The sequence below is a fragment of the Punica granatum genome, chromosome 8 (genome assembly GCF_007655135.1).
Source record: "Punica granatum isolate Tunisia-2019 chromosome 8, ASM765513v2, whole genome shotgun sequence".
NCBI lineage: Eukaryota > Viridiplantae > Streptophyta > Magnoliopsida > Myrtales > Lythraceae > Punica > Punica granatum.
The window spans coordinates 19,748,102-19,769,686 of record NC_045134.1 but is presented as its reverse complement, the minus strand read 5'-3'; the positions used below and the strand labels follow the sequence as shown (position 1 = coordinate 19,769,686).

Sequence of the window (21,585 nt, the reverse complement as noted above, 5' to 3'; positions counted from 1 at the left end):
GACCGATATGTAAAATAAGTACTATTCTGATAATTCCACGCATATTGTCTGCTGTTGTGCACAAACTCAACATTGGATGAAGTTGTTATGTGAACTATCTCAATAAGATGTCAATTCATTTGGAAAGAGCTGTTACGCATTATAGAATTTCTATTCCAGTTCATAGCAGCTCTCCGTGTATGTCTGTCCTCCTTTTCGGTTCTTGCAATACATCTAAAGATCTTGTTCCGGATGTTCATACCATTCTAAATTGTTGGAAGTTAAACCATTCATATTCAATAGGATAGAATTCCTTCATCCACTTTGCTAGTTCATGATCTTTTCATTACTATCTACGAGTCTGCATCTTCTGAGAGAAGCCATGCCATATTAAGACCAGCTGATTGGAGGAACTTCATATGATTTGGGGTGCGTGATATGTTTCTATAATGTTGATAAGAAGTAAAAACCCTTTCCGTGAGCCGATTACGCACGCATCTATACTAAGTTTCTTTCAAGGTCTTCAAAGCCAAAGGATGAGAATGTTTGCTTTTCTTGCCCAGATCTATGAGATAAAACTGGGTCCGACTCTACTCGTCACCTGACTCTCGATCCCTGCAATGTATGTCTTGAGATCTCAACTCTCGATTATTTCGATTGCAAAGAACATAAGGAAACACAGTACAAGATGCGACAAGTGGCTAGAGCATCTCAATCTACCTTAGATGTAAATCCGATATTATGAGCAAGGAAAAATTAGGACATATTTGGTGGTTGGGATATCATCTGGGTTGGGATTTTAAAAATCCCCATCATATGTTTGGACACACTGGGATTGGAAACGGGTTTGGTATAAGGTAGAATAATTTGTTGAGGAAATTATCTCGATGGAGTAGAATAAATGCAGATTGGGAATATTTTTAGGCGAAGATAAAAATGCCCCCATAATTGCTTTGAATTTTCAAAATCTGCCATTGAGCTTCAGCGCCCCAAAAAACAAAAACAGCCATGGTGGGCCCTTGACGCCGGCCACCAGTGCCCCAGCAAGGTCACCGACGGCACCAAGAGTCACCGATGATCTTACATGTGGCAGTAGTGGCCGGCGTCGGGGCCCCATTGCCCGAGATCATCTCTCTCTCTCTTTCACTCAAAGAGAGAGAAAGAGGAAAGATCAAGGTTGCGGTGGCCCAATTCTGGCCACCATAGCCCGATTAAGATTACTAGTGACTACTCGAGTGACCAGTGACCTTGATGGGGTTATGGTGGCCGGAGTCATGCCACTGCAGCTTCGATCTTTCCTCTTTCTCTCTCTAAGAGTGAAAAGAGAGAGACTATCCTAGGTATCGAATTGAATTTTTTTTAAATTTTGAAATTTTTTATTTTAAAAATCAAAATTATTAAATTATAGGATAAGGTCATTTCTCTCTTTTATCCCAACCCCAAACCATGAAAACTTGATTAGGATAATGTAAACTTATAGGATTTAAAATATCCTCTCATCACATCTCAATCTCCATCCTAAATCTAGTGACCAAACGTAGCCTTAGAGTTATTGGCCGGAAGACGATTCCTAACCAATTAAAGAAATTAAATTGCTCAAAACGATGTCCTAGGATCCTGCAATTTGAGGTGAGATTAAGAAAGTTTGATTGGCTACTATTTACTAAATCCTCAGCATCACTCTAGGAATAAACATCGAAACTTTGTTTCTTGCAAGAGGGCGGACGACGTTGCATCTCGTTAACGAGATCAATATTGATACTTTAGTCTTTAGCTGGGATTTGAATTGAGTTGAATGACGATGAGTTTGCGCTAAACAGCCCTAAATTGGTATTGCAGATCCCTCTTGTACTTACCTTGGACCTCACCTAGAAAAAAAAAAAAAAAAAAATAAAAACAGTGTAGTATAATGGCACATATGCCTTCCCCTGATAATCGAGAGAGTCCATGTTCGATTCTAGTGGTAGGACTACTTGTGTCATTTTATTAGTTATTAAGATTCATATTTCATTGTAGTCGGCGCACGAGCTCAAAACCTTTAATTAGCTGGTGAATGGGTAATAATGATTATATTACATGGAATGGGGGAATTAGGTGTTTCTGACTCTAATAAATGTCATAATTAATTTTTATTGAAAAATCTTATTAGTTTGTTTTTTTTAAAAAGAACTGCGTTAATGTGAGATGTAAATATTTAAGATTTTCTCCTCATTTTGAGTGTGGTGCCAAACCTTCATCAGTTCTCTCTGTCTCCCTTAGAACTGATGCTGATGCCTTTTTGACAAGTAAAGGACTCGTCCATTTATCGAAGGAATATATATCTATAGAGACAACAAGAACAACTCCTCTTCTAACGAGAAAATTTCAACTGATCATATATGGTGAGGAAAAATCAATAAAATTATTTCAATTAAGGAAATTTATCACAATTAATCGAGTGATTAGTAATTATTATTAAACTTACTGTAATTTAATTGGTGATTCATCACGTCACGTGACGAGGTAGAATCACCGAATAATCTCTCTCTTCTAACAATTTTAAAAGCTCGCCCTATTAGCAGCTCTTTCCTTTACAGTTTATAAAAATAGAAATACATTTCAATAAATTGAAAATAGAACTACATTGAGAAATGTGAGTACAATCATACGAGTCACGTATAAAACGAAAAGGTCTGAGTTTCCTTTCTCTTATGTATCTCTCCAGTCCTCCTTACTAATTAGGGTTGCAATGGCAGACGCGTTCGCGTGAAAATCAAGAGATTCGGATTCATCCTTTGGGACTACCTGTATCATTTCTTTGGCGTTATATATTTGGTTATTAGAACTGAGTCCCTTTGTAATAGAAAATTACGAAATTTTATATTTATTTTTCAAATCTACAATGCGATCACTTTTTCAATTTTATGATTGACGCAGATTGAGATTTCAATTGTCCCGAGGTCAATTTCAAGACTGACGGCGGCTGGCGAGACCTACAGGAGGATTTATCATGTTCGTTTTGCACCTTTCACTGTGGCTAATTTCACATCACGGCTAATAAACAGATTAGTACATGTTATATATATTAAAATTAAATTAAATGATAACTAGAAGGAGTATTTAAATTAAATTATCAAATGTCAAATCCTTGAAACTATTTTTTCACTGTTGTACTTATCAAAATTCACTTTAATTAATTACTAGACCACATGCCCACGCTTCACTGCGAGTCTAAAAATTACCTAAAATAATTGTTAGATAGATGTAATATCAAGAAATTATATTTCTCTATGATTGTAATATTTTAAGATAATAGATATAAATTGTTTATGGGTCTTTGAAGAATGAATTTCTCGTTGTCAGATAACTATCATTATTATCTTCAACTAATCTTATTATATAAATTCACATATTTGAAACAATAAATATAAAAATGATTGAAAACATAATGTAGTACTTTGTACAACCCGTGCTTCATTGTAAGTCTTTTTTTTACAATTACAAAGATTTTACAAATTATATATTTAGACAATAAAAAAACAAAATTATATTTATAATTCTACATTATCCTTAAATGTGTTCTTTTTATATAGACATATTCAAATTAATGAAACTTTTCGATATATTAATGTCATGATCATTATTAAATCATTCTCTTTTTTTACTTATTTTTATTGAACTAAACCCGATGTGAGACCTTTGTATTTATTATAATTTATCATGCTGATTCTATTAAGTTTATTCTATATATTTTTATATAGGAGATTTAATGAGGGATAAATCTTTGACAGATGTTCGATCTAAAATTTTAAGTTAATAGATGGTGGAAACTCATTCTTCTTATGTGCCAAAATTTTCTTCTTAATTTTTAAATGTGAATTTTAACTTATAACTCAATTGCATATGTAATTCATATTATCATATACAATATTATTATTTTTATTTCACGAAATGTGTCTTGAATGCGTTAAATGGGTTGACTCAATATTAAGTAAAATAGAACATGACGTACTTTTAAGAAAATGAAAATGCTTGCGTTTTATAGATTTATGAAAAATAATTAACAGTGAAATTAATTTTCATCTCTGAGTCTTCTAGTATGGATAAAGGACGAAAAAATGTTATCTGTATTTCAAAAAAGGATGCGTATAATTAGTATGCTTTCTTAAAAAGATACAATAAAAAGAAAAAAATTGTAAAGAAAAACAAAGTATAAGGTATATGTATAACTCTTTAAGAAGGTAATATAGATGAGAAGAATAATGTAAAATGCGTGGTGTCTCATCCTACAGTAGTCATCGAAAAAAGGGAGAAAAGTTTGCACATCATATCGGCGAAAAACGTGACGTTATATTTACTTGTGAGTGCTAAATGTTTACTTTCATAAGTGACATTATTTCTATATATAGTAATCATAAAAAAAAAGGGAATGTGCATAATAGAGAAAAAATATGCATAAAAAGGGAATTAAAAAAATTGGTCTAAATATGACGAGTCAATCGGGTTACATCGCTACGTTGTAGGAGAGCTCAAAACCAAAAGAAAGAAGTTTAAAAAAAAGAAGATTTTTTTGCATATATCCTAATTTATATATATCTAGTACTTCTAATACCAAAGTTATTCTAATTTTTTAAATGAAAAATTGGAGAATAATTTTTTTTTTGTGAAATGAGTGGTCCGGCTGTAACAACCAAATCAACTACCCTAACGGGTCGGCCAGAATATCTGGTACCTTATTCTAGTCGGATTTCAAAACACTAAAGAAATGGAGAAATTTAAAAATAAAATGGACATTAAAAATATATATTCTAAATAATGAAAATAATTGGTCCAACTATAGTGATCAATTTATTTGGCCTAAAGCGTCGATAAGATTACCAACAATAATGGGTCGACCGGATTACCTAATACTTTATTCGAGTCAAATTAAAATACAATAAAGAAAATGTAAAATTAAAAAACATTTAAAAAAAAAGAAATCAGTGAGTGGAAGAAAAGATCTCCACTCGCTCCGAGGTCCCTAAGGGACCTCGATTCACTTCTTTATAATAATAATAATATATAATATTATTATTATTATTATTATTATGGGAAGTGACGACCAAAGCAATATACTAAGTGATAATCGATTTTATCTCCTGTAGAGTTTTATTATTAAAAATACATAAGATTAATTGAAGGTATTATGAGAATAAATATTATAAGTAATTGATATTTTTTATCATTCCATACAGAGATTTGATCTCTACACATTTCATAAATCAAGTAAAAATTGTATGCAGCTTACTAGCCATGACATGCATAGCCAAAGTTCACATGCATGTGTCACCGACGGATCTTGCGGCATGGACACCAAGGCAGGTCCTGAACGGATGATGGATTGCGAGGTTCATCTGACGGCCCTTACTCCCGGCTTTATGAGATCTCGGGAACCTCGGGGAGGCGTGTCCTTCTAGAAGGTTCCCCATAGAATATTCTAGACATTCTAGAACCTTGTACATACTTTTAGATGCTCTAGACTCTTGTACATTCTTCTAGACCTTCTAGAGAGTTCTGAAATTAATGTCGGTAGGAAGACTTGTACTCTATATAAGGGGGAGTTCCCCTCATTTGCAATACACACAAGAAGTTAAGCAATTCAGAGAGTATCTCTCTACTTTCTCTCTCTAAAGGCGTTAGGCTGACTTAGGATACGGTCCTAAGGCCGCACAAGCAAGGGAGCGTTAGATAGAATTTACAAGCCCAAACAAGTGGTATCAGAGCCTAAATTCCGAGCGTGATGGCTATATCCCACAACCAGTCATTAGAGGTCGCGGACGAGTGTCTGGCCAAGGCTCCAAGGAGGCATCGTGAGAGCTCTAGGGATATCATGGCATCATTTGAGGAACGCATGATAAAGGTAGAGAATGTCATTCCGAAGGTCCAGGGAGAGGCTGTGAACGCGTCTGAAAGTGTCAAAGGGCTTACCTCCGAGGTGGAGGAGCTTCGATGGGACATGAAGGGCGCACCCCAATGTTGTCGTGGATGAGCTCAATCGATGGGATGATACTTTGGAGGCGCTTGTGACAATCATGCGGGCGAAGTTGGATGAGTTCAAGGGTGAGCTCGCGCGGGTTAAGAGGACACATGGTGTAGGAGCAAGCGTTGTCATACCTGGTTCTCAGTTGGACATCCCCAAGCCCAACGTATTTAAGGGCTCGAGAGTAGCCAAAGATGTGGACAACTTCTTGTGGAGCATGAATACGTAGTTTAGGGCCGCGGGGGTCGAGGACGATGAAGTTCGTGTAGGTATCGTTTCTATGTACTTTGTAGACACGGCTTTGCTATGGTAACGGCGGCGTTGGTGTGACGGTTGGAGTGGTGCACCAATTAGCACTTGGGAGGAATTCAAGGATGAGTTCAAACAACAATTTTGTCTGAAGTATGCCGAGGACGAGGCAAGGGCCAAGTTTCGTCGCTTGAAGCACAAGGGTGATCTTCGAGAGTACGGGAGGACATTCTTGGACCTGATGCTACAGATCACATCCATGAATGACAAGGAGGCATTCTTCCAGTTCATGGACGGACTCAAGCCGTGGGCTAAACAAGATCTTCAGTGCCGCATCGTGCAGGACTTGAACAAGGACATATCCACAGCTGACTCCCTCGGGTTCCGGGCGAAGAAGTCAAACTGGAAGGGGAAGGCAAGGCCAATGGTGGAATAGACAAGTCCAGCAAGTTGGATGAAGGGAAGGCACAAAAGTCAACTCCCAAGGACAAGAAGGAGTCTAGCAAGTCTTGGAAGAAGGAAAAAGAGAAGGGGCAGCTTAAGTGTTTCCTATGTGACGGTCTCTTCTTGGCTCGTGAGTGTTCGAAGAAAGGCAAACTAGTGTCCCTATTCCGGGATGACAAGGAGGAGAAGGAGGAGGGGACGCAATTGGGTTTACTGCGAATCCTTAGCTCCATTCGGACCAAGTTGGACAAACCTAAGGGTTTGATGTTCGTGGACATTAAGCTTGCACCGGGCTCATCCAACCTATTCATTTCCAGGGAGGGCATGGAGAAGCTAGGACTCTGTGTAGAAGCGGCTAAGGGACACCTCAAGATCGTCAATTATGCGAAAATGCTCGCTGGGGACGTAGACCCATGGATCGAGCAATGAAGTGACAAAGAGACAGTCGAGGTAATCCCTCCCGATGATTATGACTTCATTATTGGGATGGATTTCTTGGATAAGATTGATGCCTTGATTGTCCCATTCGCGAATTATATGTGTGCCAGACGTCCGTTGCCAATGCATAGTACCGGTCACACGGTCGTCGGGACATGGGGAGAAGACTCTCTCAACCATGTAGCTCACAAAGGGGTGGGGCATGGCGAAGTTACTTACCTTATGGCTGTGAAGATCATGGAACCAGCAGGTGACTAGGTGGCATACCCCCAAAAGTAGCCCAAGTCCTCGAGTCCTTCAAGAAGTCATACCAGCGGAGCTGCCCAAAGTTACCACCGAAAAGGGAGGTGGATCATGGGATCGAGCTTGTGCCAGATGTTCGATCACCAGCCAAGGCACCATATCACATGGCACCGCCCAAGCTCGAGGAGCTTAGGAAGCAGCTGAAGGAGCTATTGGATGCCGGTTTCATCCGACCCTCAAAGGCACTATATGGAGCTCCCGTACTATTCCAAAAGAAGCACGACGGTTCCTTGCGAATGCGCATCGACTATCGGGCTCTCAACAAGCTCACGATCAAAGATAAGTACCCAATTCCCTTGATCGCAGACATTTTCAACTAGGTGGGAGGTGTGGAATGGTTCACGAAGCTAAATCTTCAGTCATGATACTATCAGGTGCTGATAGCGGAAGGGGACGAGCCGAAGACAGTGTGCGCGACGAGTTACAGCTCCTACAAGTTCTTGGTGATGCCTTTTGGCCTCACTAACGTGCCGGCTACATTCTGCACTCTCATGAAAAAAGTATTGCAGCCCTCCATTGATAAGTTCATGGTTGTGTACCTTGATGATATCGTGGTTTATTACCAGTCGTCGGCCGAGTATGTTGAGCACTTGCAGCTAGTCTTCAAAACATTGCAGGAGAACAAGTTATATGTGAAGCAAGAAAAGTGTGCCTTTGCCCAACGGGAGGTCCCATTCTTGGGACATGTGGTCAAAGGAGGACGGGTATGCATGGACAAGAGCAAGATCCAGGCCATCCTTAAATGGGAGCCGCCAACCAAGGTCACGGACTCGTGTTCGTTCATTGGACTTACCAACTATTATCAGAGGTTCATCAAGGGCTACTCAAGCATCATCGTGCCACTCATGGACATGCTGAAGAAGGACGTGTGTGGAAGTGGACAGATCGATGTCAGGCGGCGTTCGACCGCTTGAAGCGGGATGTTATAGAGGTGCATGTGCTCATGTTGCCTGACTTTGGGAAGTCGCTCGAGGTGGAGATGGATGCCTCGGGCTATGCCGTCGGCGGCGTGCTCATGCAGGAGGGGCATCCGGTGGCGTACGAGTCAAGGAAGCTCAGCGAGGGGGAATGGCAGTACAGTGTCTAAGAAAAGGCAATGTTGAGAATTGTGTCTTGAATTTTGACCCGATTTTACTTTCTATTTTGTAGAATCGAAATCTCTATCTTTTGGTTTAATAATATCTTGAGAATATTATATTTTGGGATATTATTGATAGATATTATAGGGAATATTACGTAGAGAGAGAATACGGGTTTATATATATGTGTCGAGTGCTTTGATGGAAAGCGTAGGAGAGCATTTAGAGAGTGGGAGTATTCCTGAGATGGGATACCTTTTCGAGAGTTAGGGTTCCTCGTTTGTGGTCGGCCATTGTGCCTGTGAGGGACACACTTATATTATATTTCACTCCATGATTGTTGCTCAATAAGAAGTCACCGCCGAGCCTCCTTTGCCTATGGATGTTTCATTCAAACATTTTTACCGTGTTTGAGGGTTTACCACGTATATCTTGTATGCAATTTCTTCTTGTTTCCGCATTATCTTCGTCAATTATTGAGTCAATTTCAACAAATTGGTATTGGAGCCAAGGTTTTGGCGTTTCCGCAGATCAACATCGAGAAGTTCCAAGCAACACAAGATTCAAGTTTTGGCTTTTTGGAGAAGGCAACTAGTGTGTGAAGATTTTTCCGGCTGTCTTGGCTAGTTGAAGAATTGACTATTGAGATAGGCGGTGTTTTTTATTGCTCTCAAAGTTTTAGAGAATTCAAGAGAAAGTGGAGATTTGTTGAGAATTGTATCTTGAATTTTGACCATATTTTGTTTTCTATTTTGTAAAATGAGAATCTCTATCTTTTGGTTAGGTAATCTCTTGAGAATATTGTATTTTGAAATATTATTGATAGAGATTATGGGAAATATTATGTTGAGGGAGAATCAGAGTTTATATAAAATGGAGATTTTTTATTAAGCAAGAAATATGAAGTGGAGTACAATATGAGTGCTTCCCTAGCAGGCATAATGGCCGAATACAAATGAGAAACCCTCACCCTCGTAGAGATATCCCATCTTAAGAATATTGCCACTTTCTATACGCTCTCCACGTTATATCAAAGCTCTCGACACACACACACACATATATATATATAAACCTCAATTCTCTCTCAACGTAATATTCCCTATCATCTATATTAATAATATCACAAAATACAATATTCTCAATATATTACCTAACCAAAAGGTAGAAATTCGATTCTACAAAATTGGAAACAAAATCAAGTCAAAATTCAAGACACAATTCTCAACGAATCTCCACCTTGTCTTGAATTCTTCAAAGCTTTGAGAGCAATACGAAACACCTCCTATCTCAATAGTCAATTCTTCAACCAGCCAAGATAGCCAGAAAAATCTTCTCACCCTAGTTGTCTTCTCCAAAAAGCCAAAACTTGAATCTTGTATTGCCTTGGAACTTAACGATGTCGATCTGCGAACGTGCCAAAACCTCGGCTCTGATACCAATTTGTTGAGAATCAACTCAACAATCGACGAAGATAATGCAGAAGCGAGAAGAAATTGCACACAAGATATACATGGTAAACCTTCGAACGCAGTGGAAACGTTTGAAAGAAACACCCACGGACAAAGGAGGCTCGACGGTGACTTTTCATTGAGCAATAATCATGGAGTGGAGTACAATACGAGTACGTCCCTCACGGCACAATGGCCGACCACAAATGAGGAACCCTAACTCTTGAAAAGATATTACATCTCGGGAATACTCCCACTCGTTAAACGCTCTCCCGCACTTTCCATCAAAGCTCTTAATACATATATATAAATCCTAATTCTCTCTCAATGTAATATTCGCTATAATCTCTATCAATAATATCCCAAAATATAATATTCTCTAGATATTACCTAACCAAAAGATAGAGATTCTATTCTACAAAATAGGAAACAAAATTGGGTCAAAATTGAAGACACAATTCTCAATAGGAGATGATCGCGATAGTACACTACATCTGGACGTGGCGACACTATCTACTTGGCTCCAAGTTCGTGGTCAAGACGAACAACGTGGCCACGAGCTATTTCCAGTCCCAAAATAAGCTGACGCCCAAGCAAGCTCAACGACAAGATTACTTGGCGGAGTACAACTACGTGCAGTACAAGCCAAGGCGGGTGAACTTCGTGGCGGATAAGCTACATAGGAACGCGGAGCTTGCTAACATTGTGAGCCGCGAGTGCATGTTGATGGATCGAATCAAGGAGGGGCTGAGGCATGACACCAAAGCCATGGCCCTCCTTGACTATGCTCGGGAGGGGAAGACTCGGCAGTTTTGGTGCGAAGGCAATTTGCTATACACTATGGGAAACCGCTTGTATGTGACGTTTCACGACAAGCTAACGAAGCGTTGGTAGACGGAGTACCAAGTTAGGGACCTTGTGCTCGTCAAGCTCCACCAGATTCTAAGGCATAAGCTTGTGCACAAGGGACTCGTTCAGAGTTACAAGGGTCCTTTCCTAGTGATTGAACGAGTAGGGAAGGTGGCATATAAGCTAGAGCTCCCGAAGAAGTTGAAGCTTCATCCGATGTTCCACGTGAGTATGCTCAAACCTTATCATGCGAATGAGGAGGACACAAGTCGAGGCGAACCACAGCGAGCTCCACTTGGGGCTAAGGCTACCTACAATCGTTTCATCGAGGCCATCTTGGCGAACAGGGTCTTGAGGAAGCGGTATCGCAAGCCAAAGCACGAGTACTTCATCTATTGGAAAGGACTACCTGAGACCAAGATGAGTTAGGAACCGTGGAGGATCTTTGGCAGTTCACAAAGGAGATCGAGGCATTCCATGCCGCGACGAGGGCATCGCGAGATTAAGTGGGCAAGAATGTCACTGACGGACCATGCAGCATGGATACTAGGGCACGTCCTGAACGGACGATGGATTGCGAGGTTCATCCAATGACCCTTACCCCCGGCTTTACGAGATCTCAGGAACCTCAGGAGGCATGTCTTTTTAGAGGGTTCCCTACATTTGTAAAATATTCTAGACATTCTAAAACCTTGCTCATACTTCTAGATGTTCTAGACTCTTGTACATCCTTCTAGACCTTCTAGAGAGTTATGTAATTAATGTCAGTAAGAAGACTTGTATTATATATAACTCATTTGTAATACACACAAGAAGTTAAGCAATTCCGAGTTTTTCTCTCTAAAGGCGTTAGGTTGACTTAGGATACAGTCCTAAGGCCGCATGGGCAAGGGAATGCTAGATAGTATCTACACGCTCGTGACACATGCATGTGATATAAATATATCGCAAAAAGATCAACTAGTTCATCTAATAGGATAAGCAACGGACGAAGTAGTTGGGTCAATTTTAACCAAAGGCGTTAGGCTGACTCAAGATATAGTCCTAAGGCCGCATGAGCGAGGGAGTGCTAGATAGAATTTGCACACTCGCGACACATGCAGTGATATAAATATATTGCAGAAGGATAAACTAGTTCATCTAATAGGATAAGCAACGGACGAAGTAGTTGGGTCAATTTTAACCAAAAACTCAACATCTGCCTTTGGTGCTAATGCTTATTGTCCATATTGTCAAATCCCGATGTCTATACATACTAGGAATAAAAAGGTCCAACGAAGCATGGCCGCGTACAAAAATGAATCTGGTTGAATAAAGAGAAAAAATCTAAAATGGAATAAACAGTATGTCCATTAGTTTTGGCGTTTAGGGATTGATTTTTAGTTTGGACTTAGGTCCTGGGAGTAAAATTCCTAATGAGAAAAAAAAAGAGAGAGTATGAAATTATTATCAGCAAAGAAGATATGTTCTTTTTCCCCCTTGAAATCATAGGATTTTCTATAAAAGGGGATTTTAGCGACGTGTTTGACAACCTGTTGTTATTCAAAATATAACAGTTGTCTCCATTAGCTCAGGTGTTTCCAGTTTGATTTCAGTTTGGACTTAGGACCTAGTAGTGAAAATCTATATAAGAAGTTAAATATTTGTTATTCAGTAAAATCATGAAATGTACTAAAAGGGGGCTCTAATGACGCTTTTCGGGAATTTTTCCGACGCTTTTTGGCCTAGGCAAGTACCGGATGCTTTTATCGTTGCTTTATTTAGCGTTGGAAGTATCTCTATCTCACAATAGGGGTTAAAGTCCAGTTCTGCCTTATTCATTCCTTAATTTACGATGAGATAAAGTATTCCTATCTCACAATTAACCAGGAAATTGACCAACAATAAGTTGGAGGCGCATATTATATTAAATATCGCAAATTAATATTAGAAGCTTCTGGCTAAAATGCAATGATATTTTTTTAGATTTAAGAAAATGACATTTTGAAAAGAAAAATATACACTTACTCCGATTGACTTTAACCAAACTTTTATTATTGGAAAAAGAATACCAATTTCCGGTCATAATATTTGGAGAATTTCTTCTTTAGGCCGTAACATTTACTTTTTAACTGAGTAAGGCCATCGCGTTACAACAATTGCTCATATAAGGTTCTTCATAATTTTTAAAATTACTTTTTAAATTTGACAAATTGAAAAATTTTTTTAAAAAAAAGCTAAAAGCTTCGAACGGGGTGAGAAATAAAGAAAGAAATATGTATCTTATCTAGATTAAATTAAAAGATTCTTCCATTATTATATGTTTGATATATATAAAGAAAAATTCAAAATATGCACGATATAATAATACTTAGCAATTTGAGACTAAGAATGAAATGATACATATACGGAATTTTTTATTACATTTTCTTAAATCACAGTACAAAATCTTATTAATTTTGATATTTATGTATATAAGTATATATATACACAACTACAAATCCCAATACCATTTGCTCCTCTTCCAAGCTCTTTCTTTAGCTTTTACTCTCCCTCCAAACTCTATTATTGTCTTCATATTTTGTGCAAGCTTATGTTTACAAGTAATTTGTCGTTTTATTTTAATGACTAATTGCATGTTTTACATTAAAAAATTAGCTGAGTATTATTATTTTTTTCTATTGGGTAGTATACTTTTTTTATCTAAATTCATATAACTAAGGTTATATTGTTTAGAGTACAATTGAGTATTGGAGTGGAGTTCATGAGTCAATATTGAAGGGAAGCAAATTATAAAAAATACAAGGTTCTTTATTTTATTTTTAAATTAGTTTCAACTAAAAGCCTATACTTTACTCTTTCTCTTAAATATAATAAAAAATAAAACTTGTTAGAAATAAAAGCACTTTATCTTCAAAATCATTTTGTTTATAATTAGTTCTGCATATTCCTTTTAAGTCTTCCGTTTAGTTTTCCCTTTTTCATCCATTTTCCATCCTGTTTCTGTTAGTTTCTTTAAAAGATTAATAATGAAATAACATTCAAATATAATAAAAAGAAAAAGATACAAAATAATAGACGTAAAGCAAGTAGAGGCAAATGAAACACGACGTTATCACAAGTTATGACAACCTTCCTTAGGCAGTTGCCAGCTTCGGCGACATAGCCGAGGTTTTATTCTCCTCTTCTCCCTTAGACTAAATTGGCAAATCTCGTCATGGTGGCAGATTAGGGACCCCCATCACCTCTCTAGCTCCACTTCGAATATATTCCTTTTTATTGATTTTTTAATATTCTCTATTTTGTATTTTCTAAAATTATTCTTTATTTTGTTTAAATTTAAAAAAAATTATATTCTAGCGAAGAAGTTAACAAAAATTAGAAGTGAATATGAATAAAACAATTTTTTAAAGTACGCGTCTTGATTTTTATTAACTTTTGTTTTTCCTAAATTAACCCTTCTTTCCACTATACTCTTCTATTGATAATACTTTTATACGGGATCGATATATATCATTTCAAAATATAGAAGAATAACCTACTTAATAATGATTATTATCATTTTTACCTTTGTTCTGGAATTTTCTTTTTTTTTTGGAAAAGCATCTTTGTTCTGCAATTACTCACTTGGTAATTTTTTAAAAAATATTCACTAAAATATTATCAAATTTTTTAAACATTTACTAAAATATTATTAAATTTATAAGCATTTTTCGGTTTCTCAATTCCATGCATAACACGGTCATCATCTAGTTTTTGAAAAAACACACCGCCCATCAAAACTCTAATACATTTTAAAACCCTCTAGAAGTAATCTGTAGAAGGAATTAAAAAAAGGATGAATACATCTACGGAGAATTATTAACGCTTAAGCCGCTTCGGCATGCCATGGACCGAGAATTACCAGAGGCATGTTTAACAGAGGGGAAGGCCATTAACACCTGTATCCAATCGGTTATCAACCATGTTCTTTCACTGTTACCATTTCATTCCATAGCAAGGAGCAGATTTCCTATTTGAAACACTTTTAACCAACTAATTCCCACAGGATATTCCATAGAGAACCACATAGATATCTGGTAAGATCATGAAAGGCATATTCGACTCAAAGCTTACCATTAAAGTAACGAAAAGATAACATAGGAGCGAATAAAGCCAGCAGCGCAAAAATTGCAGGCAAGCAGAGTCCCCAAGGCCAAGGATTTTTTAGTTGGGAGAATGGAAGGTTCATTCCTTAATCTGGAAGTATTTGCTCTCCATCCGCATCTGCCTCTGTCTCGACGTTTGGCTTCGGAGCCTGGCTGGCTCCCGGGGGCTGCTTCTTCTTGATACCACTTACAATGTCATCAATCCTAAGCAGCATGCAAGCTGCTTCTATGGCAGTCTTAAAGGTCTGTGCCTTCACATCGTATGCATCCCATATCTGAAATAGCCCAGAAATACAAATCAATCACGAGCTAACATGCCGAAGCACTTGACCAAACACAGGGTGAGCAAAGGGATTTAGAAATATAGTACTGAAGCAAGCCCTGCCAATCCACACTTCCACTATTCTTTACTACTTCCAGTTTCAGAAAACACATCCAGGGACAGCAGGGGCATATTGGTCATTTTACTCAAGGTTTCTGTCTTATGTTGACTTGGTTGTTATATCGACTTGATGCTTCCATACAAAAACCCAACCAAAGATCATATACGTATGCACGGAGCATTATTTCTTTTTGTCCTAGGATATTGTCTAGTGCAAATGTTTAGCTTCCAATATGGGTTATGAATCCTGTCGATAATTATGAAATTGCGATGCCAGTGAGAAAACCCCAAGCGTTTTAACAAAGTGCCAAAAAGTTTCCACTACACACCTCTCGTTCCTTCATATCAGCAATAGCACCAGTGTTCCCATCAATGCCAATCCATGCATTTTCTCCATTTGCATGCTGCACAGTGTGCCACATCAATTCACTAAATTGTCACTCCAAACTGACGGAAATAGAATAATTCCAATTGAAACAATTCCTAACCTTTCCCTGCAGAGCAGTCATGGTTCTAATCACGTTCACGCCACAGTTTTGTGCTAGAGTCCGAGGTATAGCCTCAAAAGCAATAGCTGCTGCTTCATAAGGCCACTGTTTAAAGAGCATGAGCCACTCACATTAGCATACCATACCACACAGTTCAAACATGAACAAACCAGACACCACAGCTTCTTCTGTTGTGCCAAGACAATAAATGGTAACTCAAGAATCAAAATTATGCCCCAATCCTGTCTCAGAAACAAAGTAGACAACAAATTTCACCTTCTCTATGCCTTCAATAGATGAGCTCTTCTGCTTGAGCATAGCTGAGACAGTCAACTCAGTGGCCCCACCACCAGGGACAAGCTTCGGGTTCTTAATAATGTTTCTTGCTACAGACGTGGCATCCTGTAAAGAGCACCGCTTCAGAAACCAAATTAGAAAAAGCACTATTTTGAACGATCGATTATGTGTACTTTACCTGCAGGTTCCTTTCCACTTCATTAAGCAGATCCTTGCTCGCACCCCTCAAGAGCACAGTGCAAGCTTTTGGATCCTTGCATTCAACAATAAAAGCAAAGAACTCGTCCCCGATTTTCTTAACCTCAAAGAGTCCAGCACCAGTGCCCACATCTGATTCCTGCAATTCATCCGGCCTGTTCACAATAGTGGCCCCACAAGCTTTTGCAATTCTGTTATTGTCCGTCTTCCTCAGCCTCCTGATGGCACTGACTCCTGCCTTGCTAAAGTAATGGCAAGCCAGATCACTAAGGCCCTTCTCAGTGATCACCAAGTCAGGCTTAAACTTCAGAATTTGCATGCAGAGACTCTCAATATACTCTTCCTCCATCCTCAATAGGACAGCCCAGTCTTCTTCCCGGACCAATTCAGCATTCGTCTGGTTCTCGCCTTTCTTGTACTCTAGGGGACTATCGAACAGAATGATTCGTGGGTTGACAATCTTTCTTCTCATCTTGCCAGGAGCAACAACATCTTTGTTGAACATAACTCCTTTGAGGACTCTCGAATCTTCCAACTGCCCACCAGGGACCTTTTCTACCTTAATATATTTCTTAATATCTATTTCCCGCAAACCTTGACCCAGGTCAACACCAACAATAGAGGTAGCATCAATAGCCAAATCCTGAAATAGTTAAAAGTAAAAGACAAAATCAGACAAAAATAAATATAAAAACAAAAAAAAAGGGAGAACAATCTTCAAGAAAGCATGCAAATGCATCAATTGTGGTTTAAGAATAGAAGTAGCATGGCTGTACAAAATAACCTTTCAGCCCCAATTTTTCAAATTCATCAACAGAGTCACCATGAAGGTGACAAATCCATGGATTTGGAGAGGACACTTATAGACATGAAGACAGACTCTGATGTGCAGTATGGAAGCCAGAGCAAATTCCAGTGCTCTTGGCCAAGTTTGGAAGATATTTGTTCTCATAGCCTACGCAACAAACCTCAAGGAATCTGACATATCTGGCTTTTTAGGGTGCTTCTCTAGTTACTTTGTATCTTATGAAAAATAGTAACACCAAATGTTGAACACAGTGAAGGAGGCAAAACAACAACCAAGAACCATGGGACACCATAACTTCAGTGACAGTCTTTATATTTATAGTACTATAAGAAAATGCTCTTTAATCAAGAAGACATATGCTTGGAGAAATTATATATATATATATATATATATATATATATTATAACAGCTTCACAAAAAAGACGGGCATCATCAATTCTTGAAACTGAAATCACAAACTACAGGACAGCATTAATAACAAAGCATCAAGATGGATGAGCAATACTTACAGCAATCAAATCCCCATATTGACTGGTGAACTTTGTACCAATACTACTCTTAACAAGACCCAACAAAGCTGCACCTGCAACAGAGTACAGAAGATATAATCAAAGACAATAACAAAATAGTTCAAAATGTAAGAAATCAAAGATTTTAGATGCATGAGCTAAGATACTCTCATACATGACCTTTCTCAGTTATTTTCATGTAAAACAGCAGATACCACCAGCAGAATCGTATAAGACATAAGAAACTCATGCAGATGCAAGCATAGGAAGAACAAATACAGAAAGGTTTGAATGGAAAATGCCCCAGGAAAATCTGCCTGAGAAGAATAATAGCATGTCTTTCCCCTAGTACACTATGCAAAGCCTAAATAAGTCATCAAATGGGATAGGCTCATAAATTTTCCATGAGACTCGGTCAGATAATCGTACAACTCTGGCTTCACAAATACTGGTTCAGGCCAAGTTCAGCGCAGAGACAATAATAACAGTTATACAAATCGACGACCGCAACATCTTATATATATCTATCTATTTTTACATGCTTAATAAGTTTTTCACATAAATTTCTCAATCATTCATAACTTATGCATTTTCACTATATTATTAAATGATTTTTTCTTGAGATCGACTTCTTCTACAACCTATATTATAATTTATGAAACAGTTCTCAACACTAGTTGTAGGACACCCTGAAACAACAATTATACGTCTGGAAACTAGGGTACATCAGTGTTTTAGAAAGGAGGCTGAATGCTGGGCTTAAGGCCTTCAGGCGCCGCCCTAGCACCTACATAGATATCAGGTGCAGCGCCATGTCACTTGAGCAAGGGCTGAATATGTTTCTGCACCAGATAGAGGAGGCACAGAGGCACTCACCTCTTCAACCTATATTATAATTTATGAAACACTTCTCGACACTAGTTGTAGGACACCCTGAAACACAATTATACATCTGGAAAATAGGGTACATCAATGTTTCAGAAAGGAAGCTGAATGCTGGGCTTAAGGCATTCAGGCACCAGCCTAGCACCTCCATAGATATCAGGTGCTGCGCGATGTCACTTGAGCAAGGGCTGAATATGTTTCTGCGCCAGATAGAGAGGCACAGAGGCACTCACCTCTTCAACCTATATTATAATTTATGAAACACTTCTCGACACTAGTTGTAGGACACCCTGAAACACAATTATACATCTGGAAAATAGGGTACATCAATGTTTCAGAAAGGAAGCTGAATCCTGGGCTTAAGGCATTCAGGCACCGGCCTAGCACCTCCATAGATATCAGGTGCTGCGCGATGTCACTTGAGCAAGGGCTGAATATGTTTCTGCGACAGATAGAGGAGGCACAGAGGCACTCACCTCTTCACCTTTTTTCTTTCCCTAACTTTTCTTCCACCAAAACGGCCTTCTCTTTCTATGATGCTGAGCAAGACTTGAACACCTCTCCAGAAATTGAAGGCCACCATGACTGAAAACCAACTGAACAATACTCCTCTTTTACCTCAATTTCTTCAATTAGTTTTTCCTTGCTTTCAGTCTTTTTGCTTATATCAGAGTTCTCAACTCTCTTACACTGATTCCTCTCTAGTTTGTAATGGAACAATTGATATATTACTTTAAAAAGTTAAAGACAATGCAATTACTATATTCCAGATACATCTTTTAAGTACAATATCAGTATATATTAAAACTCCAGAGCATATATCCATACGAATAAAGCCATAACGTTTTCAATCAAGATGCAGTAGTTATATGAAATTAAGGAGACAAGGAATTGTCCATTAACCGCCAAATCCATCACCCCAACAGGAGAATAAATGCACAGCAGACTGAATTTCATTCTTGCAATATAACTGAGAAAGTGGAAAAGAAATGGAACTTACGATCATTAACATCAATTGAAATTGCGATTTTGTTTAGAGCTGAAATAGCATCCTCCAGAGCTTTATTATAGGCTGCAGATGAAAGTAATTTCATTCAACAAAGACTATGTCTGATCTACTCAAAGAGTAGAACCAATATCAAAATTTATTTCAATCTTACCACGACAAATTACAGTGGGATGAAAATTCTTTTCAATGAATGCTTCGGCAACATGGAGCATCTCACCAGCTTCACATACAGAGAACTTCTTAGATAGGGTAACCAATGTAGTAGATATACGTCTGCTAGAAAATATAGAATAAAGTTTCAACAAATATATAAGAAACATACCAAGAACTATGACAGATGTTGTTCCATCTCCCACCTCTTCATCTTGTGTGCGACTGAGCTCAATCATTGACTGTCATTAACCAAGCACCAAATGTTAAATATGAATATGAAGCAATTAAAATTAAAGGGTACATACCAAATGAAGTAAGGTGAGATGATACCTTTGCCGCTGGGTGTGCAATATCTAACTCACGCAGAATAGCATTCCCGTCATTCGTCACAACTATTCCTGTTGGCGTTCAGAAGTGTATAGACTTAGCAAAAGAAATGAACAACAAGGGAAAAGAACAAAAGATATCTTCCGTCCTGCCGTCTTAAAGGACCATCACGTTGAGTCGCTTAGCAATAGGCAACATTAGCAGTGTCTCCAAATGCTTTTAGCAAAGAGGAGGTATCTATTTAGCTAGTGATATATTTCTACAAAACCGGAAACGTCTAGTTACTATTTCGAGCAAGAGAGGCTGACCTCCACTAGCATCCAGTAGCATTTTCAGCATCGATCGTGGACCTAAGGTTGTCCGAATAATATCAGCAACAGCCTGCCATGTACCAATGTAATGGTCAGAAATTTAGCAAAAAAGTTGCAGCCCCAACATGCTTAATGCATGGTCTGCTACAGCAGAAAAATGGAGAGCAAATGAGAGGGAATCGGGGCACATTTTTTACCTTGGAAGCTTGAATGTTAGCATGATGCACCTTTCTTCCAGATTCCCGTTTCAGAGAATCCTCTGTTCATCAAAATCGCAGAGAAGAACAAACGAAAAAAAAAAAAAGAGCAGAGATTTTTGAGACGGCATTTCGTTATCAAAATGAAGATCAATCTGCAGCTACTACACATGGAGATACTCCAAAGAACATCAAACCAGATTCGCGGAGAAAGAGAGGCACGGTGAGGAGATAGACGGCACTTACTGAGAACAAGCACCGGCGCGTGCATCCTTGAATCCGCGCGTTCTTAGGGAGAAGGGGGGGAAGTGGCTGGCGAGTCACGAGCTGCTACTCCGTCAGTCGCACTGAGCTGCAGCACGAGGGGGAGACGTCGAAGAGGGAGACACTGAGCAGGAGCGAGCACGACGAGCAAGCGGCTAGCAGGAGGCAGGGGCGGGCTGCGAGCACGAGCAAGACGGGAGCAACTGCGGCTACCGGCTAGGCTTTCGGAAGTGCATATAGCCGGCGGGCTGAAGTCGGGTCATGTCATGTGGGCCGGATCATGGGCCTTATGGGCTCTTACTGGGCCGAGATTGGGCCTAATAAGCTGATAGGCTACTTACATCTAATGAATGCTCTTCGATGTCGATGCCATTGCAACAGTTCACACTCTGGAACTGGATATTATATGAAGAATAGACGTTTCTAGATATACTTTATTCTAAAGGATCTAATCAATGTAGAAAGCACCGTGAGCATCCATTAGTGATGTTTTGGTTCGGTACATTTAAGAACCGTTTACTTAATTTTTTTTTTTTTTCCGACGGAGTCGGAACCACAGCCCAAATTCAAATAAATTAAATTACACAAGAACGGGTATGGAGACCCCAGAGATACCACCATACAAGAGAGTATTATTACCCTCAGGTGAAAAATGAAAAAAGTGGAGACCCCACGAAAGATCTAGCGCCCTCCAAGCAAGCCAATCCGCGCATGAATTACTTTTTCTGAATGTGTGGACAACGTAAACTTTCCAGTTCTTAACGAAAAGGCTTCGTAATGCTTGGACTAAGGGTGCAAATGAAGGCGTGACTTCTCCTTGTCCGAAAACTAGAAGCTGTACTA

General features: G+C 38.7%; 1 protein-coding gene across 1 annotated transcript; it reads right to left on the bottom strand.

The window, feature by feature from the left end:
* Nucleotides 1-14,680: 14,680 nt before the first annotated feature.
* On the bottom strand, nucleotides 14,681-20,956 carry LOC116188538 (T-complex protein 1 subunit gamma-like). Its single transcript, XM_031517965.1, has 13 exons — nucleotides 20,725-20,956; nucleotides 20,479-20,540; nucleotides 20,279-20,351; nucleotides 19,974-20,041; nucleotides 19,813-19,882; nucleotides 19,642-19,710; nucleotides 19,482-19,553; nucleotides 17,597-17,670; nucleotides 16,260-16,922; nucleotides 16,061-16,186; nucleotides 15,785-15,889; nucleotides 15,626-15,700; nucleotides 14,681-15,189 (listed from the first exon to the last, which is right to left on the bottom strand). Exons 1-13 carry the CDS (start codon nucleotides 20,747-20,749, stop codon nucleotides 15,001-15,003), a joined length of 1,671 nt encoding a protein of 556 aa, XP_031373825.1. The 5' UTR covers nucleotides 20,750-20,956; the 3' UTR covers nucleotides 14,681-15,000.
* Nucleotides 20,957-21,585: the final 629 nt, after the last annotated feature.